Below are 27921 nucleotides of genomic sequence, written 5' to 3'. Positions count from 1 at the left end.
TTTGAGTACGAGTTATAGCATTAAATCACAATGTACAGCACACTAAGGACAGAGATCCTACATGAGGAGTAAGTGCACAGTGACTCCTGTTCTTAACAAATTGACACTCTTGCAAATGAATTTAATAATACATATTAAGCTTCCAATGTACACCCAGAAATATAATATGAAACATTTTTAAAAACTAAAATGGAAGAAAGAGCCTAATATGAAACCATCTCTTTTTAGACCATGATATCTTTGATATTCTGTTAGAATGAGGATATTTAATATTCTTTAAGGCATAATAATGTATACTGCTCTTTTTGCCATTAAGTTGTTAACTCCTGGGGACCATTGACTTTCTCCTCCATTTTTGTAGTCCTTGCTGCACCCATTCTATCTGTTGCAGAAAAACTCCCAAGCTGGTTGGAGGAGTTGCTATACAACCCCCAAACTTGGATCAGCTTGCCCAACACACAGAAAGCCAGTCACTGACATCACGGTGATGGCAGAAAAGTATGTATTTACTTGCAATATGCAGAGCAAAGAGCCAGACAGCTATTGCTTAATTCCTGTTCTCCCCAGGTGTTTGGGGGTGAGGGTTCTTGTGGTTTGAAGTAGGAGCTTAGAGGTGAATGACCAGCTCATGTCCAGGTTCCTGGTTGGTCAGTGGTGTTCCTGGACTTCCTTTGATTGGTCAGTGTTGCTGTGCTCTTCAGGGAAGTTTTATGATGGCTAGGTGGGCTTCAGTTGTCTGGGGCATTGCATTCAGGTAGTAGTTACATTCTGTCTGAGACCTGGAGTACCCCTAAACAAAACCCCGCAGAGACAATACTGGCCATCATGTTTTTTTATCCACAGGAGAAGCCAATGACTCCTTGACTCTTCTGATGAGAACCTTATAGGGCCATCTGTACCACTCCCTCAATTAAGTGAATTCCTTTTGATAAGTGATCAATTCTAAAGGATGAGCAAAGACCCGTTGGGCTAATTGAGATGATGAGAGGCTGGGTCTTGCCTCTACCTCAGGAACATTAGTGTAGGGTTTCAATCTCATATCCCTGTTGTTTACTAGACATTGAATAGGTTTGGAATGAACTAATGATTTTAATTAACTGAATGACTGGTAAGTTTATCAGAATGAATGATGGATTCTATAGGTTTCAGCATAGCACTGAAACTACTAATATCTCTTTGAATAAAAATGACTTTGAGCTTTGGGGGAAGGTCATTGTTTTTGAACCAGTGTGTAGCTAGTGTAGCTAGCAGCAGCACCAGTACAAAGGAAGCACCCTCTCCCACCCCACCCCCCACCCCCCAGGCAGCCAGATGGAGACAGCCAGTTCTCCCTCATCTGTTTTTCTCACCTGAGTCAGACATTTAATTCCCACAGTTTCAGAAATGTGGTTTTAACCTTCTTTGCTTGCTATAGGTAGGAGTTGTGTATAAATTATAAAATTATAAACTTTGAAACTATTATTAATTTAAACAAATATAGCAATATGTTTAATTTAAACTGATAATTCTGAAAGAAAATCCAATCAAAATCAGACTTAAGGCTGTAAGTCTAAATTTTCTTTCTCATTGTGAAATTTGCCTAACGAAGTTTTTTTTCTTTTTTTAAAGATATAACACACATCTAATTGTACCTTAGCTGCTTTATTTCGATCTCTGGCAATAACTTAATTTGTCAAATTGTAGGATATTCACTCCGTTTAAGGCATAGATGTCATGTGGTCTTGAAACCCAATGAGTGTGCAGTTGCCCGGGTCTGTTTTCCTGGGAAGTCAGGGGGAAAGCGCCACAGCCCTCCCCTTCATATGTATAACCCACAGTATAACCCTTCATATGCCCCATTTCCCTGGAGATTGTTAAGAATAGACAATAAGAAATAGTAATAATGACCTTCAATATCTTTAGCCATTTTAGTTCTGACAGTAAGCTTGAATTCTTAGGAGAACTACATCATGGAACACTGCTATTGTTGGTCTAGGTGTTTTCCTTAGTCTTGACTACGGTTATGTATGAAAACTGAAAATTCTTGGAGTAGCTCTTGTTGAATGGACTTGGAGGTGACTGAGTGCAGTTAAAAAGAATTATGATTCTCCATGGTATTCCCTCATGATGTCATAGTAAAACAAAACAAACAAACCGAACTTTACTCCTCCCTCTATTGTCAGAAGCAAAAAAAACAAAACAAAACAAAACAAACAAACAAAACAAACAAGCGGTAATGATGTTTGCAGGGTGTTCATTATTATTTTCATAGGCCTGGCACAGTAGTACAACAGTAAATGTTACACTGCCAAATAACCTAGCAGTGGAAACTTCATCTGGTGAGATGGAGGGTAGTTACAAGCTGCAAATGGGGTTTGAAGTATGTGTTTTTCTTTTGTAAGCACTTGTCATATTACTCTTACCTTGTCTTAGCAAAGGATAAGACTCATTTACAACCTCTCCAATGGTGTTTTCTGAGATAACCCTAATAAATTATCACCTGTCTTCATAGCACAAAGCTTTAAAGTGTAGATTTAGGAACACTTAAAAAATTTCTTTAATGATAGGCTATTTTACCACTTGTTTTGCATTTCTTTTTGTTCAATTAATAAACTTTATTTTTTAGAGAAATTTAGGTTCAGAACAAAATGGAACAGAAAAGATATATGCCTAACTCCACACATGCACAACCTGCTCCACCAGTGGCATTCTTTACCACAGTGTTACATTTTATTTCTTCCTGCACTTGATGCACCTCCATTGACAGCTCGTTAGCACCCAAAGCCATCACATACCACTGGGGCTCTCTTGGTGTTCTATATGCTATGGATCCTCATAAGTGTAAGATGACAGGGATCCACCATTGCAGCATACAGCACAGTTTCACTGTCCTGAGTGTCCTCTGTGCTCTGCCTGTTCCTCCCTCCCTTCCTGTTTTTATGTCTTAATTTCTCACATTTCCCCTACTTAAGATGTAAGTTCTTTGGTTTCTGGGTCATTGACCTAAATCAGCTTTTAATTGTACTTCTTCCAACCCACTCACACAGTAGGAGTTTAAAAAGTGCTTGCTAAACAAATTTAAGCTTCTAACGGATGTCCCTGAAGGGGTTTGAATAAATGTCCACATTGAGCCCAAGTTCTGGGATTTGTTCCAGTACATGTATTTTATTTGGTTTAATCTTTTGGTACTAAAGAATTACAACTTTGCTGGTTTATAAAATGTTACATACACTTTAAATAAATCAACACAGAAAAATGAAAATGAAATTTTAGAAATAACCCCATTATTTAATCCAAAATAATTGTCCCAAGTGTTTTATAAACATTATTGACATCTCTCAATGTGTAACTATAGCCATTGATCATATTAGAAAATCTGTGTTACACCATTTTAATTAAAAGTAATACATTTAATTAATTTTAGACTAATGATAAAAAACAAGTAAAATCAAAAACAAAAATTTTAAAGATTGTTTCAACATCTAAAAATTTTTTCATAAACATAAAAATTATGAAAAACTAAGATAATAATTATCTAGATACTCATTTCAACTTTAGGTAATATGTTATAAAAGAGAACTAATTATAGTTCCTCCAAACTGCATGTTTGCATTATATTATCTTTTTAATATCAAGGTTGATAACATTTATATTCCATTTGTTTAATCATAATCCATATAGGTTTTTTAATCCTGGCATTATATTTTAATCAGTGCTGCAAGCAGACTTTTTACACAATTTCTTAACTTGTGAAGGCTATATTGATTCATGTTGTCCATGATTAGATCTGTCCTCTGATACATTTTTTCCACAAAACATTACGTTCTGAAAGCCCACTTTTCTTCTTTGAGATCTCTTTCAGAATCATTCCTCTAGTTTCTTTGAGGCAATAAAGAACTCTTGGATTTTCAGTTCTTTCTGTGTTTGTTTAGGCCATTCCTTTTGTCTGCTTGGTCACCTTTTTCATGTGCTCCTTCCTTCTGTATGAGTGGCTGTGTCCCTGTGTGTGCCCATTTTATGCTTATTTCTGTGTAGGTTTGGGGAATATGAGTTTTTTTAAGTATTTATTTATTTGAAAGGCAGATTCAGAGAGAGAGAGAGACATAACTTGCATATGCTGGTTCATTCCTCAAAAGGTTGCAATAGCCATGCTGGGTCAAGCTGAAGCCGGGAGCCAGGTACTTCATCAGGGTCTCTCATGTAGGTGACAGGAACTTAAGTGCTTGTGCTGTCCATCATCTGCTGTTTCCCAGATAACTAGTTGGAACTGGATTTGAAACTGAATGCTGGGAGCCAGGACTCTTAACTAGCATTCTGATATGGGATGTGGGTTTCCCAAGTGCCACACTGCAGATGCTGCCTGCTCCAGGAATAGGAGTCTTAAAGTTAGCAGACTTCAAGTGTCCAAGTACTGCATCCTTTACTCTGATGGGGGCCCTATAACTTCTTCTGGCCAAAGAGAAAATTATCCTGGCCCTAAAGGGACACATTCCCCATGGTTTTTAGCAGGAGCTTGCCTGTTGTATTTTTGCAAGACCATGGGCTCTCACTTTGGCAACTTGGCAGTTGTTGCTTCCTTTCTCTTTCTTTGCCCCTCTTGGCTGCCTCAGACCCTCTGGGCTAAATGTCAGGAATTAGACACTGAAATGACTACAGATTTGTCCTTCTCTGGGTAACAGCTTTGATGAAATAAGACAATCATATATAATTGGATTTTTCTTAAGCCAATTATGAGTACATGTGTAAGGATAATTAAAATGGAATTAAACATCCTCTGTGGCAACAAATTGAGTTCATCTATTCTGTCTTTGTTCCAAAATTATAAAACGTATTTTTCTTAGGTAGATATCTATGAAATACATCTTCTCTTGGCTTTGCCATAAAAAGCTGTGTGCCTTGTGGAGACTTCTTTTTTACTAGGCTAATCTTAAAGCCTTTGAACAATACTAAATACTGATAGTATTAAGTCCTGCTTCTCACATCACTCATTGCATCATGTGTTTCTTTTTTTTTTTAACTTTTATTTAATGAATATAAATTTCTGAAGTACAGCTTATGGATTACAATGGCTCCCCCCCCATAACTTCCCTCCCACCCGCAACCCTGCCCTTTCCCGCTCCCTCCCCCCTTCCATTCACATCAAGATTCATTTTCAATTCTCTTTATATACAGAAGATCAGTTTAGCATATATTAAGTAAAGATTTCAACAGTTTGCACCCACATAGAAACACAAAGTATAAAGTACTATTTGAGTACTAGTTATAGCATTAAACCACAGTGTACAGCACATTAAGGACAGAGATCCTACATGAGGAGTAAGTGCACAGTGACTCCTGTTGTTGACTTAACAAATTGACACTCTTGTTAATGGCATCAGTAATCACCCTAGGCTCTAGTCATGAGTTTCCAAGGCTGTGGAAGCCTTTTGAGTTCATCGACTCTGATATTATTTAGACAAGGTCATAGTCAAAGTGGAAGTTTTCTCCTCCCTTCAGAGAAAGGTACCTCCTTCTTTGATGACCTGTTCTTTCCACTGGGATCTCACTGGCGGAGATCTTTCATTTAGGTCTTTGCTTGTTGTTGTTTTTTTTTTGTTGTTGTTGTTGTTGTTGTTTTTTGCCAGAGGGTTTTGGCTTTCCATGCCTGAAAAACTCTCATGGGCTTTTCAGCCAGATCTGCGTGCCTTAAGGGCTAATTCTGAGGCCAGAGTGCTGTTTAGGACATCTGCCATTCTATTGGTCTGCTGTGTATCTCGCTTCCCATGTTGGATTTTTCTCTCCCTTTTTTATCCTATCAGCTAATATTTGCAGACACTATTCTTGTTTCTGTGATCCCTTTGGCTCTTAGTCCTATCATTATGATCAATTGTGAATAGAAATTGATCACTTGGACTAGTGAGGTGGTATTGGTACATGCCACCTTGATGGGATTGAATTGGAATCCCCTGGTATGTTTCTAACTCTACTGTTGGGGTAGGTCAGATTGAGCATGTCCCGAATTGCACATCTCTTCCCTCTCTTATTCCCACTCTTATATTTAACAGTGATCACTTTTCAGTTAAGTTTCAACACTTAAGAATAACTGTGTATTGATTACAGTATTCAACCAAAATTATTAAGTAGAACAAACAAAAAAGATACTAAGAGGGATAACGTATTAAGTTGCTCATCAACAGTCAGGGTGAGGGCTGATCAAGTCACCGTTTCTCATAGTGTTCATTTCACTTTAACAGGTTTCCTTTTTGGTGCTCGGTTAGTTGTCACCGATCAGGGAGAACATATGATATTTGTCCCTTTGGGATTGGCTTATTTCACTCAGCATAATGTTTTCAAATTCCTAACAGGGATCACTTTTCAGTTAAAATTTAAACACCTAAGAATAATTGTGTGTTAATTACAGAGTTCAACCAATAGTACTAGAACAAAAAAAAAAAAAAACTAAAATGGATAAAGTATTACATTGTACATCAACCATCAGGACAAGAGCTTATCAAGTCACTGTTTCACATAGTGTCCATTTCACTTCAACAGGTTTCCCCTTTGGTGCTCAGTTTGTTGTTGCGGATCAGGGAGAACATATGATATTTGTCCCTTTGGGACTGGCTTAATTCACTCAGCATGATGTTTTCCAAATTTCTCCATCTTGTTGCAAATGACCGGGTTTCATTTTTTTTTTGATTGCTGTATAGTATTCTATAGAGTACATGCATCATGTGTTTCTTGAATACTCCTTTGAATGAATGACCTGAACCACTTCCTAAGGCTTTTAAGGGAATAGTAGTATTTAGCTAATCCCTTCCTGTATTTTATAACATTCTTACCTCTGGGTTTTGCATTTGCTTGTACTCTGAGGAAAGAGAGTTGTTGTTTCTTGCCCTGTGATGTGTTTTTTTCTTAATCATGAACGACTTCAAGCCTATAAAAAAGACAGAAGCTAATAAAAGACATTTAACCAACTTAGCTTTAAAAAGTTAGGCTTTAGGGCCGGTGCCATGGCTCACTTGGTTATTCCTCCACCTGTGGTGCCGGCATCCCCTATGGGTACTGAGTTCTGGTCTCAGTTGCTCCTCTTCCAGTCCAGCTCTCTGCTGTGGCCTGGAAGGACAGTGGAGGATGGCCCAAGAGATTGGACCCTGCATCTGTATGGGAGACCAGGAAGAAGCACCTGGCTCCTGGCTTCAGATCAGCGCAGCACCGGCTGTGGTGGCCATTTGGGGAGTGAACCAACGGAAGGAAGACCTATCTCTCTGTCTCTCTTCTTTCTATAGCTCTACCTTTCAAATTTAAAAAAAAAAAAAAAGGCTTTTTTTTTTCAAGAAGCAGATACAATTTGCATACCCTTTTGTGCTTGTGTGACATTGGCAAGTAAGTTTTCTCTCATACTGTCCTTAGTAGGAATCCAGGCTATATTAATGTTATAAATTGAGTGTAGAGGTTTTCTTTATTTACCTATTGCCTGGAATTTGTGCAAAATTAAATAATGGGAGAAATCCAGAGAATAAGAAAGTCTCATATCCAACAGAAAATTAACTTTTAAAGCTTTTCACTGAATTTTTATGTATAGATGGGATGGGGATGTTGCTATTGACCCATTTTTTATTCTTAGAAATCTATAAGATTTATTTCAAGTTTTCTATTTTTAACTTAAATATGGAAATATATAAACTTAAACTACTTTGCCATCAACTATAATGGCAAACATCATAATGTATTATGCTTTGTAAAAATGTTTTTAATTGTAATTATACCTGCTTTATAAACCCATATCATATGTAGTATTGTTTCACTACTTTTACATCTGTTATTGTTTATTTGTATCACTTCTTACCAGAGATCTCTATTTCATTAGTTTAATGAAGATAAACATGTTAAATTACTGATGATCTTCATTGTTTTTTTTTTCTGTTTCATGAGTAAATGTCTGTTAGAATTCATTATTTACTCTTTATTTTTTAAAAATTTTATATAAGTTATACAAGTTTCATGTATTTCATATATAGAGATTCAGAAACATAGTGATACTTCCCACCCTATCCTCCCTCCTGCCCACACTCCAGCCCTTCTTCCTCCTCACTTTCCAATTCTCATTCTTAATTTCCTCAGTTTATTTATTAACTTTGTGGGTTTTTTTTTTCACTTAAGCTTAAATTTTCAAGCTTTTTTTCACCTCCATATACAATTTATCTTTAAAACAAATTGAGCAGTATTTTACAAATTTTGGCATTATCATTTAGAATCTAAATATTTTGTTATTTCCATTCCACATTTTCCCCTCTAACTTGTGAAGAACAAGTGTGGTTTTGAATATCCAAATATAGACTGAAAATGTAGACGATTGAAGAGTTGCTATCTTTTTATTATGATAATTAGTTTTATTTCTTTTTGGACAGAGAGATGATAAAGTTTTATATTATTCTTTAGTTTTTTTTGAGATTCACTGGTCATTCATGTATGTGTGTGTATGTGTGTGTGTTTATTGATCCTTGATTGCTTAAAAATGTTTTCTCTATTAATTTAGTACAGTGCTCTATGTTTAATTCACTGATTAAATATTAATTATTGAGTTGTTACAATCCTGTGTATTTTGAAGACTTTTTTTTAAATAAGGCAGATTTTTATTCAATATTTATTTATTTATTTGAAAGGCAAAGTTACAGAGACAGAGGGATAGACAGGGAGAGAGAAAGAGATCTTCCATCCGCTAGTTTATTCCCTAAATGGCAGCAATGGCTGGAGTTGGGTCGATCAGAAGCCAGGAGCTTGCTTCTTCCAAGTCTCTCATGTGGGTGCAGGGGCCCAAGCACATGGACCATCTTTCACTGCTTTTCCAAGTGAATTAGCAGGGAGCTGCAATGGAAGTGGAGCAGCTGGGACTCAAACTGTTGCCATAGCTGCAACTCAGGCAGCACCTTTACCCACTATACCATAGTGCCAACCCTTTTGACAGACAGAGTTAGAGAGAAAGACAGAGAGTAAGGTCTTCCTTCCATTGGTTCACTCCCCAAATGGTCACTACAGCCGGCGCTGCGCCGATCTGAAGCCAGGAGCCAGGTGCTTCCTCCTGGTCTCCCATGCAGGTGTAGGGTCCAATCACTTGGGCCATCCTCCACTGCCTTCCTGGGCCACAGCAGAGAGCTGGACTGGAAGCGGAGCAACTAAGACAGAATTCGGCACCCCAACCAGGACTAGAACCTGGGGTGCCGGCTCCGCAGTTGGAGGATTAGCCTAGTGAGCCGCAGCGCCGGCTGAAAACATTTTTGTCTGGTCTGTTATATCTTAATAATATATGTTGACTTTCTTCTAACATTGTGTGATGTCAGTTATTTTTAAAAATTATCTCAGTTTTACATTTTGAATATTATAATATTTAAATGGATGCAGGTTCAAGGTCATTGTGTATTTTCAGTAAATTATTTCTTATGCACTTAGGAATGATCTTTTTCGTCCCTAGTAATTTTTTAAACATTTGTTTCTCTTGTTGATGTTAATATTGTGGCATTACTTTTTGTTCTTTTCTAATGTCTAGTTAGTGTTTCTTAATTTGTTAATTTTTACCCTTTCATGTGACTTTTGTCTTAAATTCTCTTGAAAGCAGTGTATAACTAGATTGCATTACTTTTAAGTCTGCTGTGAAGATCCATTTACATTGATTGTGATTTTGTTGGACTTAATTTTTATTTTATGGATTTTTTTCTCTTTTATGCCCTACAATTGATTTATCAGGTTTTCCTTCCATCCATTTATTTGGCAGTTATAATTTTCATTTCTTCCAATGACTATCTATAGTATTTTAGCAAAATACAAAAACTAATTCATATGTGTTTTATTCTTAAACAATGCCAAAGTTCTGTTGTACTCTCATTGTAATCACACCTCCCCACATTACATGCAATTGTTGTCATGTATTTTATTTCCATTTTGTTTTAATACTCATTAGCCATTAGTATTGCTTTCTACAGGTAATGTTAGTTTTGAGGTACTCATGTTTGTGTGTTATTTAGTTTATAGATGCTTCTGCACCCTCTCATTCCTTGCTTAATACAATTTATTAGTTAGAACATCCACTTGTGGTTATTTCAGCAAGATTGTTTAAGGGGTAGAATTTCCATTTTGGATACTGAAAATGTGCTTCTATCTTTGCATTATTGATTGACAGACATAGTTATGAATGAGATTGACCTTATTTTCTTTTGGCCCTTTGGTGATATTCCATAGTTTCCTGTTATTTAACGATAAGGTTTCTATCCATATTATTGTCATCCTCCTGGAGATAATCTGTCTTTTTTGAAGTGGGTTTTAGATTCTGTTCTTTTTGTTTCTAGTGTTTGGAGATTTCAACATGCATGATAGTGGAATGGATATTTATGTTTCTTGAGGTTTAGTGTATTGCCTTATTTGAGAACTCTTATTATTATCTCAATTCTAGAAACCAGATTTCATCCACTGGTTAGCCATATACTGCCTCTCTGCCATCCTGTTTTTCATTCAGGAACTTCTATAGCTATGCATTCTAACTACTATGCCCCCTATAATTCTGCCTTATTCTATTTTGACTCCTTCATTTACAGCACTTAAGTTATTTTCTTCAACTCTCTCTATATATATTCATTATCAATGCTTCTGTACCATGCTAAGGTTTCCTTTCTGGAAATTCTATCTGGTTTTGTTGAGAATCAGACTTGTTTTATGATAGTATTACGTTTCTTCATAATTTTTAATTTTCTTCTAATTATTTAAAGCAAGGGTCAGCAAATTTGTCTGTCAAAGGCCAAGAGAGTATGCATGATAGATTTCCTGGGCCCAGCAGTTTCTGTCACAGCACTTCATGTCTGCATTGTAGTGCACAGACCTGAGCAGTATGTAAACAGCTGGGCATGACTGCAGACCAGGAAGATTTTATTTACCCAAACAGGCATTCAACTGGATATAAGCTCATGAGCCATGATTTGCTAAGATATGATTTAAAAGTGTACTGTTTATAATCACATTCAAGTAGTTCTCTTGGCTCAGCAGAGAATAGCAGTGCTGTATGCTCCGTCAGCTGACTGGTGGGTTATTTTCTTTTATGAATATGTCATGATTTTGAGTTGTGAATTTTACCTACAGGCTTCTCTTGGAGGGAAGTGTGCCTTGAGTTGTGCAATTACCCTTCAAAGCATATTAACATTTCAGACCCTGGAGCTGATGTTTCTATAAAAGATCACTTTTGAAAATACCACTCTCAGAAATGCTCTGAATTAGAATCTTCTGAAATAGTCCAGTGTTTGGTTCATTGCCTGACATGAGATGAACACATAGTTCTTGTTGCTCTCATTATCTCTGTAAAAAATCAACAGCACTGTGGTTACTGTTATCATTGATCTTAGGTCTTATGGAACATTTATAAGTTGTGGTTGTTACTGTGCATGCTCTTTTCTTTGAAAATTCTGATTAATTAGAAGCTCATAATTAAAATACTTCTTTATCACCATTTGGTGCTACTTTGAGTTAAAATTGTAGATGATACTGATTTAAGTGTGTGTTGTGAAAACAAAAGCTGTCTAAGACTAGACAGAAACATAATGAAAGAGGCATTATTCTTCTGAAATACCATTTAAGAGGGAAAGAATTAAACATATTATTGAATGCTTGTGTTCAACAGATATATAGATATGTATATATGTGTATGTGTTCACGAGCATGCACGTATGTATGCATTTTCTCAACTTGTAGTAAATTCATGCCTCTTGTTCATCACAGGACACTTGAAATGGACCAAAGCTGAGGACATTGACATAGAAACCCCAGGATCTATTCTTGTCAACACTAACTTGAGGGCATTAATAAATAAACATACATTTGCTTCCTTACCTCAGCATTTTCAACAATACCTCCTGCTTTTACTCCCAGAAGTGGATAGGCAGGTAAGTAGAAGTTTGAGATATTTGATGTCAGTCACTATTCACATTAGTATGAAGTGGCAGAGCTGTTATATTTGTATAATTTATGTATGTGTGTATGTGTATTTTACTACTATCATTGTTTTATTTTTTTTAATCTGCCAAAACAGCCATTTTTTATTATCAGTAGTGAGCCAACTCAAATTTTAAAATACAGTACGTGTTGGTGAAGTAAAAACTATAGATCGTCCAACATTGGGAAGGGAAAACAAAGAAATCAAGCATCCTACTATCAAATAAATCTTTAAAGTCTGCTCCTTTGCCTAGGGGGAATACTGAAATGTGGTAATAAAAAGCCAGGGTTTCTAAAAAATTATGTAAATGTTTTTATTCTCAGTTCTTTCCAAAAGGCATTTAAAATTTATGTTTGTATTTCATTTCTGAGAGCTTATCATTATGAATATGATTGCCTATAAATAATTACCTTTTACTTCTTTTAGTGTAACCAATAATGCTTTAAGTGTATTTCTGAAAAGCTACTAGAATAAGGAAATATAAATATAGATCCGTAATAGCAGATATCAATCATCTTCTAAAGCTGTTTCTTTAGGAAAGAAAGGGGAAAATATTATCACATGAACTTTTATTAAATTTCACAGAACTTATTAAATAGTAACTAGAAAATATTCCCTTATGATTCTTACTTCAGTAAATTCTGACACATTCTATCATTACCAACTGATGGACTTAACACATATGACTTTATGAATTTGTATCTTCAGATGATAGGTCAATACATGAATTGAAGTGTGCAAGACTGATTCAATATTTCCATATTACTTTGAATATGCTTTCTTAGCTTTTTATTTGATTCTGTTTTCTACTGACTTAATGATCTCTTTTCATACATATTTAAATATGATAAGCAACAATTGGCTACAAATGCTATCTCTAGTGATGATTATTTTTTCATATTTAGCAAAAGATTATTTTGATTTGGGATACATTTCCATTTGACTAGGAGTTTGTTTTCAGCTGACACAACGCTATCTAATATTTACTGTGAATATGATATGATATGTTTTTGGTGCTTTGGGTAATAAAACAGTAAATGCTTAAGTGCTTTTGAATTATTAAATGCAATCTACTTAGGAACACTTTATAAGTAACTAAAATATGAAATAGAAGTGACTATGCTTAGGAAGAACAAAAAGTACAAACTATGCTGCATTTTGATACACAAAGAAAAAATTAGAGACAAATTTAGGATCCTTGAATTAGACCTTGAGAGTTAAAAAGAATTTGAATCAAATGAATGGTGGAAGGATACCAAGTGAGAGGTCCAAAGATACAAAGTCAAAAGCTAATTGTTGGAAGTCCGAATTGTAGAAAGAATAGCACAAATGATTCTGGAATGACAGATTGGGAAAATATTTTGGAAGAGTCCTTGGGTATGAAACTAAAAGGAATGAAGGGTATCCTTCCTGTATATGTAGTACAAGGCATTGAGGGCTTTGAAGCAGGGCTATAATATAATAAGACCGTTGCTTTTTAAGAGAATTCAACTTACATAATATCCACTTCAACACATGCATGATTTCTCTTGTTTGCAATTCCAACTCTAGCTCTTGGAGTAAGATTTGGCATAATATACATGGTATTCACTAAATATTTTTGAAATGAAGAGGGCATTGAGGGCTTTGAAGCAGGGCTATAATATAATAAGACCGTTACTTTCTAAGATAATTATTCTAGCTGTGGTGAAAGGAAATATTAGGAGTGAGAAACAGGGAAGTGCAAAGAATAGTTTGGAAAGCAATTTTAGTTGTTCCCAAAGGCTATTGTTGAATCGTATTGAAATGAAAGAGGAGGAGGAAAATACCAATGTCTCATCATCATCATCTCAACCATCCACCCCAACACACTGCACTGGAGCAATTTTACTTTTTTTTTTTTTTTCAAATAACTAAGCAAGGTATGGAGAGGAGCCACTGATAACTCTCTACTTACGAGTTCGTGTGACTGAGTTCAGGCATTAAGAAACTTATTAGTTTATAGAAATGTTTCCTCCACTTCAATGCATGCATGATTTCTCTTGCTTGCAATTCCATCTCTAGCCCTTGGAGTAAGATTTGGCATAATATACATGGTATTCAATAAATATTTTTGAAATGAAGAAATGAAAAATTGTGATAGCTTTAACTATGCATTTGATAACCCAAGAGGCCAGTGTCTAAGACCAACATTTTATTCAAGCTGTAATCGTTTCTATTAATTTTTTACTCACTATGAGAAATAGAGCTGAATAAGGTATAGCTTGACCTTAAATAACATTTGGATCCTTGGGGAATTATTTAATTATTCAAGGAAAATTTACTGAGCATGTATTATGTGCTGTAAGTTGGCTGCACACAATGGATACAATGAATGAATCTATCTTGGGGAAAATGAATGAATCTTTGGAAGCAATAACAGGAGAAAGAAACTCATGCTGAAATATACTTTCCTCATTAGTTAGAAACAAGTTTAAGAACTGGATAGGTCTATATCAAATTCAATATAAGACCAAATAGAATCACATAAATGTCAAAATAGAAGTATATAAGTCCTCTGAAGGTATAGTGGATGAAGAAATTTAATCTCAGTGTCATATTACACAAGATTTATGATGTAGAGGATACTTAAGTTGAACTTTGAAGGACTATAGGTATGTTTTAGACAAAGCCAAGGAAAAGTGAATTGTACAGAGAGAGGGTATGTCATTTACAGAGACTCTTTGCAAAGATTCACTAGTTCCCAGTGGCTGGAGCAGTGTATCCTGGAAGATTGAGAAATACTCTGCTGAAGGGGAAAATGATATACAATCTTAATGGCCTGGTTGTTGGCTAAACTCTTTGAAATTTTTCTGGAACCAATGGGTATATCAAGTGTTTTTGAAATGAGAAATGGCATGCATAGAATAATTTAAACAATTGATTTAGTGCCTGGACATAGGTAGTGGAAGAGGGTCATGTGACAAATAAAATACAGTTCTCCTTTTTCGCTTAACAGACAGTAGCCCTGTAAATGATGAATTGGATGGACAAAAAAATAAGACAGGAGACAATTGCAGTAGTTAAGATGGGAGATAAAGGTCTGACCTTGGGTTTTGGCCTTGGAAATGAGAAGAAAAGATTGAATTCTCTACATATTTGCAACTCAGAATGACTGGGAATAAATAACATTGCATACGGAATGCAACTGGCCACTGGATATTTTATCTAGGGTGACTTGGAAGGACAGAGTGGTTCTGTGAGCCTTACACCATTTGATACCAAGAAATTCAGAGCATTCGCTCCTTCGTTCTCTCTGCTCTGCTCTGTCTGAGGTGAATAAACCCTTTGTCCTAGTAGAAAGGGTCAAGTCAGGAACTTCATGCAACAAGCTGCCAGAATTGCTGCCAGAATTCTACCTTTCAAATATCCAGATGGGGATGGATAGCACTTCAACACAGATAGTGTGGACGTGTCTGATTATATTTATTTGAGCTAGTGGGCATTTCTATAATTATGTGAAATACCTAAGAATGTCTATTTGAAGGTTTGTCTTCACATATTTTTACAAAATTTGAAACTTGTAGCTTTCTTGTTTCCTTTCACTGACTATCTAGGTTTCTGCATTATTTTTAGTGTGATACAGTCATGTAAGGGCTCTAACTCTGGACCCATATGGAGCTGGTTCAGTCCATGATTTCATCGTTAAAATATAGGAAATTTCCCATTTATCTTGCAAATGCCAGTTATTACTAAGCCAGCTTCTGTGGGTGTTTTTAAAAATATTTATAAATCGCTATTGATTAAAAATATGAATCAGATTATTAAAATATGATCTAATTTAGATTATATTTTTACTTTTCCTATATAATTTATATAATTTTTGCATCTTGATTTATGTTTAATTTTATTCTCCATATATTATATTTCAATAACAGAAAATTCAATTATGTTGAATGAATTCAATATAAAAAGACTTCTGGTCATTGCATTTGGGATGCAGTTATTATTAAGGACTCATTCAAGTTTTATTTATATAATTAATTTGAAAGATCTTATTGAAGACCTTCTTCTAATCCTGAATCCATTTATTATAGGATGGTTACCTGAATCCAGATAAATGGTTACATTTCTCTTTGTTCATTTGCATGGAGATAGTATTTCTCTCTTAATATTTAAATCAGAAGTCTTAAGATTATCACACTAACAGTACTGTTAGGCCATGCCATCATTTCTTTCTTAAAAAACTTTGTTAACATACAGAGAATAGATTTCATCTATTTTGTAGGTACAGTTCTGGGAAGATAATCATACTTCCTCTTTCCTTTCCTCAATGCCCCTCATTCTTTCCTTTCTTTTTTTCTTTAATTTTTGTAAAACCATAATTTCAGTCCACTTTATAATCAGAGGCTTAATGCACCACTAACCTTAATATTCAGTAAGTAAAAAGTGGAAAGATCGCAGTTCCACAGGAGTATAAACAAGGACTAAACACAACAATCAAATTACAAGATGTCCATTTTGTTCCTATACATTGTTTTTTATTCTATGTTAACTACTACATATCAGAGAAAACATATGAAAAATTGCCTTTTGAGGATTGAAATTTTCAAAAAGCATAATGATTTCCAATTACATCCATCTTGTTGCAAAAGATAGGATTTCATTATTTTAACCCCTGAGTAGTATTCCACAGTGTGTGTGTGTGTGTGTGTGTGTGTGTGTGTATAACAATTTATTTTATCCAGTCATCAGCTAATAAATATGAAGATTGATTCCATATCTGAACTATGGTGAATTAAGCTGCAATAGATATAAGGGTACAAACAACTCTTTCATATGCTGATTTCATTTCCCTTGAGTAAATTCCCAGGTGTGGAGTGGAATCTCTGCTGTCTTCTATAACGATTGTACTATTTTACATTGCCTCCAACAATGCATTAGGGTACTTTTTTCCATATAGGCTCACCAGCATTTATTATTTTTGGATGATAGCTATTTTAACTGGGGTGGAATGAAACCTCATTGTGGTTTTTATATGCAATTCCCTGAAGACTAGTGATCCTGAGCATTTTTTCATGTGTCTGTTGGCCATTTGAATTTCCTCTTTTGAAAAAATGCCCGTTTATGTCTGTTTCCCATTTCTTAACTGAATTGTTTGTTTTGTTGTTATTGAGTTTCTTGAGCTCTTTACTAATCCTGGATATTACTCCTTTATCAGTTATACTTTGCTTAAATTGTATCCCCTTGTGTTGGTTGCCACTACACTTAGTTAAGTGTTTCTTTTGCGGTGCAGAAGCTTCTCAGGACCATGTAATCCTGTTTGTCTATGTTTTTATTGCCTATGCTTCTGGGGTCTTTTCCAGCAAGTCTTTCTGTATGCCAATGTCTTGCCGAGTTTCCCTAATGTTTTCATATAGTTAGTCTATGATATCAGATCATGAATTTAGATCCTTGATCCATTTTGAATTGATTTTTGTATAAGGTATAAGGGATCTTGTTTCATATTTCTGCATGCATAAATTCAATTTTTCCAGCACCATATATTAAGAAGACTGCTTTCTCCAGGGATTGATTTAATTCATTTGTCAAAGATTAGTTGGTTGTAGCTAAATGGATTAATTTCTGGAGCTTTTATTTTATTCCATTGGCCTACATATTTGTTTCCCAATACCAGATAGCTTTGATTATAACTGCACTGTAGTATGTCTTGCAAAATGTTATTTGGATGCCTACAGCTTTGATTTTGTTATTTAAGGTTACTTCAGTTATTCTAGTTCCTTTGGGTTTTCGTATGGATTTTAGCATTGTTTTTTCTATATCTGAGAAGAATTTCCTGGTATTTGGACTGGGATTGCATTGTATCTGTATTTTGCTTTGGGTCTTATGGACATTTTGATGATTATTAATTCTTCCAATCTAAAAATGTGGAAAATTCTTCCATTTTTTTGTGTCTTCTTCTATTTCTTTCTTTAATGTTTTTTTAATTTTTGTTGTAGAGGTATTCACATCCTTAGTTAAATGTATTTAATTTTTTGTAGTTATTTGAGTGATACTGATCTTAACCAGTTCGTGTCATCTGCAAACAGGGATAATTTGACATCTTCCTTTCCAATATGTGTACCTTTGATTTATTTTTCTTGCTTAATGGCTCTGGCTAAAACTTCCACAGCTATATTGAATAGCAATGCTGAAAGTAGGCATCCTTGGTGGAAATGTTTCCAACTTTTCCCTGTTCAATATGATGCTGTCTGTGTATTTCTCATATATTGCTTTGATTGTGTTAAGGAATGTTTCTTCTATACCCAATTTGTTTAGAGTTTTCATCATGAAAGGACGTTGTATTTTACTAATTCATTCTCTGCATCTATTGAGGTAATCATATGGTTTTTATTTTTTCAATTTGTTAATGTGACGTATCACATTTATTGATTTTCATATGTTGAACCATCCTTGCATTCCAAGGATAAATTGCACTTGGTCCAGGGGAATGATTTTTCTGATGTGTTACTGGATTCTCTTGGGTAGTATTTTGTTGAGGACTTTCACATCTATGTTCATCAGTGATATTTGTCTATAGTTCTCTTTCTTTGTTTTATCTTTCTCTGGTTCTGGAATTAAGGCTTTTCTGGCCTCATAAAAGGAGTTCAGAAGATTTCCCTCCCCTTCTTCAGTTATTTTTGAATAGTTTGGGAAGAATTGCAGTTAGTTATTTTTTAAAGTTTTGTTCGAATTTATCAGCGAAGCCATCTGGTCCTAGGATTTTCCTTGTTGGGAGGGGCTTTATTACTGATATAATCTCTATTGGTTATTGATCTGTTTGTGTTTTCTGTGTTTTTATGGCTCAATTCTGATAGATTGTAATTGTCTAAAAATCTATACATTTCTTTTAGAGTTTCCAGTTTATTGCCAAAAGCTGTACTTCCTGTTGACTATTTTTTCCTGTTGTATCTGTTGTAATATCTCCTTTTTCATATCTGTTTTTATTACTTTGGGTCTTCTCCCTCCACATTCTTTTGGCTAGTTTGGTTAATGGTATTTCAGCTTTTTTTTTTTTTAAACAGCTCTTTATTTTGTTGATCTTTTGTATTGTTTGTTTTTATGTTTGTTTCAATTTTGTTCATATTGTCTCTAATTTCAGTTATTTTGTTTCTGCTACTAATTTGGAGTTTGGTTTTGTTCTTTACTAGATCCTTGAGATGCATTGATATCTCATTGATTTGGTGCCTTTCCAATTTCTTGATGTAGGCACTAATTGCTATAAGCTTTACTCTTAACACTGCTTTTGATGTATCCCATATGTTTTGATATGTTGTGTTATCATCTTCATTTGTTCCTAGGAATTTTTAATTTCTTGTTATTTCTCCCATGACACACTGTTCATTCAGGATGTTCTTGTTCAGTCCCCATCATTTTGCAAATTTTCTAGAGTTTCTTAAGTTGTTAATTTCCAGTTTCATTCCATTATGGCCAGAAAAGATACATCATACAATTTCTATTGCTTTTTAATTTGTTAAGACTTGCTTTATGACCTAATATATGATCTATCCTAGAGAAAGTTCCATGCAGTGATGAAAAGACTATGTGTTCTGCAGCTGTGGGATGAAATGTTCTGTAGATACCAAGTAGGTCAATTTGGTCCAAATATACTATAGATTGTTTCTTTGTTGAATTTTTGTGTAGTTATCTGTCCATTGATGAAAGTGGGGTGTTGACATCCTTCATTATTATTGTATTTGAACCTATGTTTCCCTTTAGATCCATTCAAAACTTTTGTTTTAAATGACCAGAGAGCCTGGAATTGGGTACACAAACATTTACTATACTCATGTCTTCTTTTATTTTTAAGTCAGAGTTACACAGAAAGAGAAGGAGAGACAGAGAGGTCTTCCATCTGCTGGTTCACTCTCCAGTTGGCTGCAATGGCTGGAGCTGTACTGATCTGAAGCCTGGCTCCTGGCCAGATTCTTCTGGGTCTCCCATGTGGGTTCAGGGGCCCAAGACTTGGGCCATCCTCTGCTGCTTTCCCAGGCCATAGCAGAGAGCTAGATCAGAAGTGGAGCAACCGGGACTCGAACCAGTGCCCATAAGGGATGCTGGCACTGCAGGTAGCGGCTTTGCCTGCTACACCACAGCACCAGTTCCCTAGTCATATCTTCTTGATAAATGGATCCCTTAATCATTATATAATGTCCTTCTTTGTCTCTTTTAACAGTTTTTGTGTTGAAGTCTATTTTATCTGGTATTAGGATGGCTACTCCTGCTCATTTTTGCTTTCCATTAGCATGAAATATCTTTTTGTATCCTTTCATTTTAGGTTTGTACATATATTTATTTGTGAAGTGTGTTTCTTATAGGCAGAAAATGGATGGGTCTGGGTTTTTAATCCATTCATCCAGTCTGTATTTTTTAATTGGAGCATTTAGACCATTTATATTCAAGGTTATTGTTGATAAGTAATGACTTGGTCCTTCCATTTTTTCTTAAATATTCCTATTTTTGTTTTAGATATCCTTTGTACTTTTGCTAGGAGATTGTCTGCCTTCATATTCTTTTATGATGATGACTATCTCTGTTTCTGTGTGTAGCATATCATTAAGAATCATTTGTAAGCTTGAATTATTGGTGGTAAATTCTTTCAATTTCTGTTTTGCTTTGTAAGATCTTTGTTTCACCTTCATTTATAAATGAGAGCTTTGCTGGGTACAGTATTCTGGGTTGACAGGCTTTTTTTTTTCCTCTTGAGACTTGTATTATATCTCTCCATTCTCTGTTATGCTTTAGGATTTCTGATGAAAAATTAGCTTTCAGTCTAATTGGAGATCCTCTGAAGAAAATCTGGTACTTGTGCACATTTTAGATTCTTTTCTTAAAGTTTCACTATAATGTATCATGGTGAAGATATTTTCTGATCATGTCTATTAGGAGTTCTGTAGGCTTCTTGTACTTTGATGTACCTATCTTTTTCCAAATTAGAGACGTTTTCTGCTATTATTTCACTGAATAGGCCTCCTAATCTATTCTCTTTCCACAGCTTCAGAAACTCCCAAGACACATGTTTGGTCATTTGATAGTACCCATATATCTCAAACGATATTTTTGGTTTTTATAATATTCTCTTCAATTTTTTGTCTGATTGAGATATTTCCAGGGATTTGCCTTTCAGCTCGGAAATTCATTCTTCGGCCACACCAGGTCTGTTGCTAATGTTTTCCACTTCATTTTCTATTTGACATGTTAAAAATCTTCAATTTTAATATTTCAGTTTGATTTATCTTCAGTATCTCTACCTCCTGGCAGAATTTTTCATCCATGTTTTGTATGGATTTTTTTCACTCATAAGTTTGCTTCTCATTGTTTTTAAGTAATCTTATGATCATTCTTTTGAATTCCTTTTCACACATTTTTATCAGTCTGTTCATCCTTACATTCTAATTTTGAAATGTTGTTGTGTTCCTTTTGGGTAATCATATTGTCTTCCTTGTTCTTGTTCTTTGTATTTCTATGTTTATTTTTAGGCATTTGTGGGAACACTTGGTTTTGTCCTCTGATGGCTTTTATCCTTGGAATATGCCTCTGTGGCTTAGTAGAGTTATCTGTTCCTTCAGTGGATAGCCAGAGACATATTCTGGGTGGGACCAAGGAACTCTGGCCAGTGCTCAAGCATGGTAGATCCTTTCTGTTGTCAGCAGGATTGTGGGTGCGGGCAGTATGACCACCTTGGCTGCATGATCACCCCCACTCTGCCAAGGTTAAGCAGCTGTGCAGGGTGACCCCAAATGCCCAGGCACCTTACCCATGCTGGTACCTGAACAGCACAAAAGGTCTTCCCACTCCTCAGTCTGAGCGTGGAACCCTGAGCCTCTGAAGCTGGACAGAATGTCTGCCTAAAGACCCAGCCACACCCTCACATGCTCTACTGCACATCCATTGAAGTCCCACAGTCACAGGGTGCAAGTCTCCCACAGTCACAGGGAGCAGAGGGGTCCACTGTCAGCCTCACAAGCCTACCCAGGCCAAGCAAAGAGCCATGGTGTTCCCAGAGCCAGCTGCCTAATCAATGGATATTGGTCAGTGCTCTGCCTTGGCAGGTCATGTCCAGGTGCTGTGATAGAGTAAGGGGATAAGAGCATTTCATAGGATTAAGTGGATGCCTTGCACCCTCCCAATCCTCTGGGACAGTCACCAAGTCAGTGGAGACTGTGGATTTATCCCTCTGACAAAATCTCCTACTCTTACACACAGCAAGCTCTACTCACCTTATTAAGATGGCTTTTCACCCCTGCTGGTTGTGAGGTCTCTTGCTCCAAGAAGATGACATCTTTTTGAGCTACTGGCTATGGGAGTTGTGGGTGGTTTCCTGCTCACAGCTGTGTGATTGTATTGTCCCTGCTGCTCCATGATGTCTCTTTTCTTTTTGTAGGATTTCCATGGCAAATTTCTGTCCAGCTGTTCCATGGGAATGCAGTTCTTCCCCTTTTCCTCTGTTATTTTCCTGTGGTCAGAATCAGCACATCTTTTCCCTGTTTAGCCATCTTGGATCCCCTTACCATCATTTCATAAACAGTGACTCTATCTAAGGAAATAGAAGAAGGAAATTTACTTAAGTCACCTAAGACTATCATTAGAGTTTAGAATGTATTGTTATCTCCTGAAATAAAATGATATACTTGAGAGACAGAGGTCAGAGATACTTTAGAAATCTAATTTTATGAAGTTTTATTAGGCGATGTATATTAGGGTGGTGATGAATGCTTGGTAGGCAAACAACAGTGCCCACTGAAATGGGGTAAGAATTCAGTTTGGTTTTTAACATGTTGGATTGTGATACCTCTCATTGTATGAAATGTCCAGAACATGACTCTTTATTCAGGTTTTGTGACAGGAGATGATAGAGTTTGTGATAAAAAAAAATGCATAGGATGTGTGCATTGTGGGATCTGAAAAGATTGGGAGATATCAAAGTCATCCAAGAGGAATACATTTGTTCATGACAGAGAATATGCAAAGGAGTCAGGGAATAGATACAAAATACCAAATCTATGAAAGATCATCAACATAGAGATTATGTATGGCAGAAGTGTCAAATGGACATGATGAGTCATTGGGGACTATGTAGAATATCTCTCCTTTGTCCCTCCAGATCTACCCTTCTACTTTCTTTATTCTTTTCTGCTCTAGAAGTCTAACCTAAGTATGGACTCCTGCATCAGGTGGACCTGTGCTCTGTTTTCTTCTTTTTTTTTTTTTTTTGAATTTTAAAATCATCACATACTTATTTTTAGAAAATTTGAAGATTCACCTGAAAATGTTTCTAGCCTGATGATCCATTCCTTCCCAACCCCAGTATATTATGATTTTAGGAGGACATTCTGTTACCTAAGTACAATGTAACCAGTCAAAACCAGAAAATAAGCAGTGATAATTACCATGTGATTCTTAGAGTCAAGTTTAGCCAATTGTCCCCATCATTCACTTTAGCAATGAGATCCAGTACACAATTTATCATTTCATTGATTGTTCATGTCTCGTTAGTTGTCTTCTGTAACAGTTCCTTAGTCAACCCTTGACTTTTGTGACCTTGGCTTTTTTAAAAATTATAAACCGATTTATGTTTGCATGGTGTTTCCCTAAGGTCAGATTCAAAGTATGTACCTTTGTGGGGAATACAATAAGTGATGCTAATGTTCCTCTCTTTGCATCCTATTATGTGGCATACAATTTTGAATTATCCCAATACTGATATTATTCACTTGATCACTTGATTAAAATGTATCTGTCAAGCTTCTCCAGTGTAAAATTAAAGAGTATTTTGCCAAGAACTTTTGTTTAAATACCCTGTTCCTCTTCCAACTCTTTAATTCTTTTCCATATGTATAGATTGATTGCTTTCTGGTTTTCCAATGGGTTCTTATTTCAGTTGTCCCACATTTTGTCAGTGGGAGTTTCTTACAGCTGGTTCTTGTGTCCTCTGATATGTCTCCATTGTTCATGGACCACTTTTTTACTTTGAAGCACATCAAAATATTTCTGATTTCATCTCAGATTTCCCCTGCCCCAGCCAAGAAGTGAACCTTTCTTCCAAGAAGCTATGGTTCCCTTGAGTGAAGAGAGTATTTAGAATTAAGATCTCAGGAAGATGTGCTGTCTCTTGCTGGGGTTTTGTAGCTCCCAAATCTAGGACACATTTCAGAAATACATATGTATGCATATGTGTGTGTGTGTGTGTGTGTGTGTGTGTGAAAGAGAGAGAGAGAGAGTCAGAGTGAGAGAGAGACTTCCTTAACTCTTTGAGACCAGGAACGTGATGTAAAATAAAGAGTGAGAACCTAGTCATAATATATGAACATTATACAATTTATGCTTACATTTATTTCTATATGTATCTGTTTTTTAAGCTGTGAATTCATCCTGTTAACCTTCAATCCTCATCTAACACCCTATGGTTCTCTCTAGTTTTCTCTTTCTGTGGCTGTTTACTTTCTCTGATAGAGAGATACTAGCTATTACTTTTAATATAGCTAAATATTTTATTATCCCTATTGTCAGTAGCAAGTCTTCCATCTTGGCCATCATCCCTCTTGCATGTGGATGGTGGTCTCATTGCACTCCACCTCTTACTGTCCATTATGGGGTCACCCGTTCACTAACAGTCCTTGCCCAGACATCTTTTCTGCTTGACCTTTGACACTGCACATCAGACCACTTCCCTGTGTAGGTGTCTTTTTCACCCTGCTTGGACCCAGAAATGCCTCTGCACGTCTCCCCTGTACACATACACCTACCTCACCACCTTCAGCTCTGTGATTGCATACTGTGTCCTATGGATCCCCTACCTCCTCTATATGCAAAGGAATGCATTGCTTTAAGCTTTAGACCTGAATTTTTCACAAGGGGGAAGAGAAGATCCTTTGGATCCTGAATGAGTTCAATTAGTGCAGAGCCCCAGCAGGGGGTTCTTGGAGGAAGAAGAGTGAGATGCAGCCCCACATCTGTACTGCACTGTCAGCACAGGGTACATCCATTGACTAGCCGCTGTCAGGTGCTTCTCTACATGTAACCTTCCATTGAGTTCTGGTAAGTTCTCTCTCCCCTCACACGTTAGGACAAATGCTACCTTGCATTACTATTTCTGGTTTAGTGTATTATACTCTATGATATTGCTGTGCTTTGACCATATCTTTATAAATCATTGCTTTAATCTACTCTCCTCATATGACCCTAACTTGAATGCACTATCTGTGCTTGCTAGGACTCTTGACTGATAGACCTAATGAGGAAATTGGATAATATAGAGGTAATCAAATGCTAATGATGGGGGTAGATATAAGATGTAGAATTCATTTATTCAACCAGTATTTATTATAATATTCATTATGGTAACTGTGGTTAGCACTGATGATATGAACGTTGATGACTTATAATTCCTATCCTGAGAGAGATGGAAAAACTAGTTACAGAACTATGCTGTAGTGATGGCAAATGCATCATGCAATGGGAACCCAGAATGGGTAGTTCTAGTCTGTCTGTGAGAGTTAGAGATGGCTTGAAAGGGGGTGGTCTGTAAAGATGCAGGAAGGTTACCAGGTAAAGAAGTGTAGGGGAAGGAAAGGACAGAAAACCCTGTATACCAGTAGTAATTTTGCTTACTTACAACACTGGTCTTCTACATATGTATCTTTTTATTCATCCTTACAAAAGCATTCCAGACATGTTTTTATCCCACTTTTATATGTGAAAACTGAAGATCAAGGGGAAAAAAGATTTACTCAAAATTTTACCAGTAAAACCATGGAAATCAGAACTTGAAGACAGATTTGTCCAACTCCAAACTCATGCTCTTTCCATACACAGTGTTCCTCAACCCTAATACACACACACACATGCACACACATACACAGCACACAGAGAGAGAGAGATTGAGAGAGAGAGAGAAAGAGAGAAAGAGAGAGAGGGAGAGGGGATTAGTATATGATGTCTATCTATATAACTTTAGATGGCTGGGATACAAGATGAATTCAGACCAGAAATGTGGTTGGAAGAAGCATGTCCATAAAACCCTAGTATTGATAAGCAATGATGGCCATACCAAGACTTTGCACTGGAGCATGACACAGTTAGATTGTGTTTTCGAAGATCCCTGTTGGAGGAGGCAAGCATGGAGTTGAGGAGGGATGTTTCCCGAGCTCCCCACCTGGCTGTTGGTTGGCCAGATCATCTTCCTTCTGTCCTTCCTGAACCTTTGCTCTTACTTAGCTTCTGTTCTTGCCAACAACTCATCTGAGATGCTTTTCTGACATCTTTTGGCAAGACTAGCTCCTTCTCGTCTACCAGCTCTCAACATGATATCCTCACAATGACTGTTCTTGCTCCACCTTCCCTCTACATGACTTTCTTTATCATTCCTGTCTTATTTTTTCTGGAAATTCCCATACCAGGGCTTCTTATGGTCTGATTAACTTGTTTCTGTATTTATTTGTCTTCATTTGAGTCAAGGCTTACGACAGTCCCTTTGTTTCTTCTGCTTACTATGCATTTGCTGAATGAATGTGTTCATGAATATGGGCTAGGAAAATATTTATAAGGCCAGAAAATTCTAATTCATGAGACCTATTATTAGTTTGCTAGGATTCTATTAAAAAGTCTAAATACTGAATGGCTTAAACAACAGGAATTTATTTTCTCACAGTTTTGGAGACTGGAGGTCTAAGATCAAGGTGCCAGCCGATTGCATTTCTGGTGAGAGCTCCCTTTCTGCCTTGCAGATTGCTGTCTCCTTACTGTCAGGGCATCAACAGAGCCCCTTCCTCTTCCTATAACGTCACCAGTCCCTTTGACCTCACTTGACTTTATTTGCCTCTTTAAAAGCCTCATCTTCAGATGTTATATTGGGATTAGGGCGGCAATGTTTACATTTTGTGGAAACACAATTCAGTTCCGTACTAGGCATGTTGGAAATAAAATAGTCAGGACTTGGTGGTTGCATATGGGCAAGTGGGACATATTAAAAAACACACAAAGCTTTCATCATGAAAGCTTGGTAAGCTTTTAAAGCCAGGGTAGATTGCAACATATTTAGGGTCTGAACATTGAGACAGTGATGGGAGAAATGGAAGAGAGATGATTTTATTTAGTGATCACAGTTTTATAATAAATAAAAATGGATAGACTTTATTAGATAAGGAGAACAAACAAGAAAGTATCAATCTCAGATCAGTGGAAAATAGGAAAGAAAGTGTGAAGAAATAAATAGGTGTGAAAATACAGTTGAAAGTAAGATGTTCAGCTAGAGGGCAGTGTAGGAGGGGTTTTCAAAAGCCTACAGAAAATGTAAAAAACTATGCATGGATTTCCAACTTTTTTGGATTACAGTGAACTTTTAATTCTACTTTTCTATGAATTTTTGAAAGATTTGAAATGTTTTTATTTATTTGAGAGACAGAGAAAGAGCTTACATCTACTGGTTTACTCCCCAAATGCCCACAACAGCTGTGGCTGAGCCAGGCCTAAACCAGGACACTGGTAACCAATCCAGACTACACGTGGGCAATTGTGACAAAGGTGCTTGATCCATCACCTGTTTCCTCCCAGGGTATGCATTAGCAGGAAACTGAATTTGGAGGCAGAGCTGAGACTTGAACCCAGCCACTCCAGTATGGGATGTGGCCATCCCATGTGGCACTTTAACTAGTGTAATAAATGCCCACCCCTCCATTGATTTTTTTGAACCATCCTCATATTTGTCTGTTTGGAGACTAGAAGAGAAAAGATATCAAGAGACTAAAAAGGCTTTGGAAGGCAACTTGATGGATTGTCATGGGGATTCATCCTGGCCAAAAAAGTAGTTGCTGAAAAAATTAAGTTGTTGAATAAAATGTTACAGTCTCAGAATAACACATTTCAGATATGATTAGGTTTAGAAAAACATGTGGGTCAAAAGTCATCTCCTTTGCCACAGCATTTCACTTCAGAGATGAAATACAGCGAAACCAAGGGGTCAGGGCAGCATTGGTCAGTGCTAGCAAACAGGT

General features: G+C 36.3%; 1 protein-coding gene across 4 annotated transcripts in view; it reads left to right on the top strand.

The window, feature by feature from the left end:
- Nucleotides 1–27921, top strand: part of ASXL3 (ASXL transcriptional regulator 3) — a 193984-nt gene that overhangs the window by 108790 nt on the left and 57273 nt on the right. For all 4 annotated transcript variants that reach the window (XM_051851307.2, XM_051851305.2, XM_051851304.2 and 1 more), the window contains one exon: nt 11719–11882. In XM_051851307.2, coding sequence (XP_051707267.2) covers nt 11719–11882 — 164 coding nt within the window. The remainder of the gene's footprint in view (nt 1–11718; nt 11883–27921) is intronic.

This window comes from Oryctolagus cuniculus, chromosome 10 (genome assembly GCF_964237555.1).
Source record: "Oryctolagus cuniculus chromosome 10, mOryCun1.1, whole genome shotgun sequence".
Lineage (NCBI taxonomy): Eukaryota > Metazoa > Chordata > Mammalia > Lagomorpha > Leporidae > Oryctolagus > Oryctolagus cuniculus.
The sequence above is the reverse complement of the archived record's forward strand: the minus strand, read 5'-3'. Positions and strand labels throughout refer to the sequence as shown.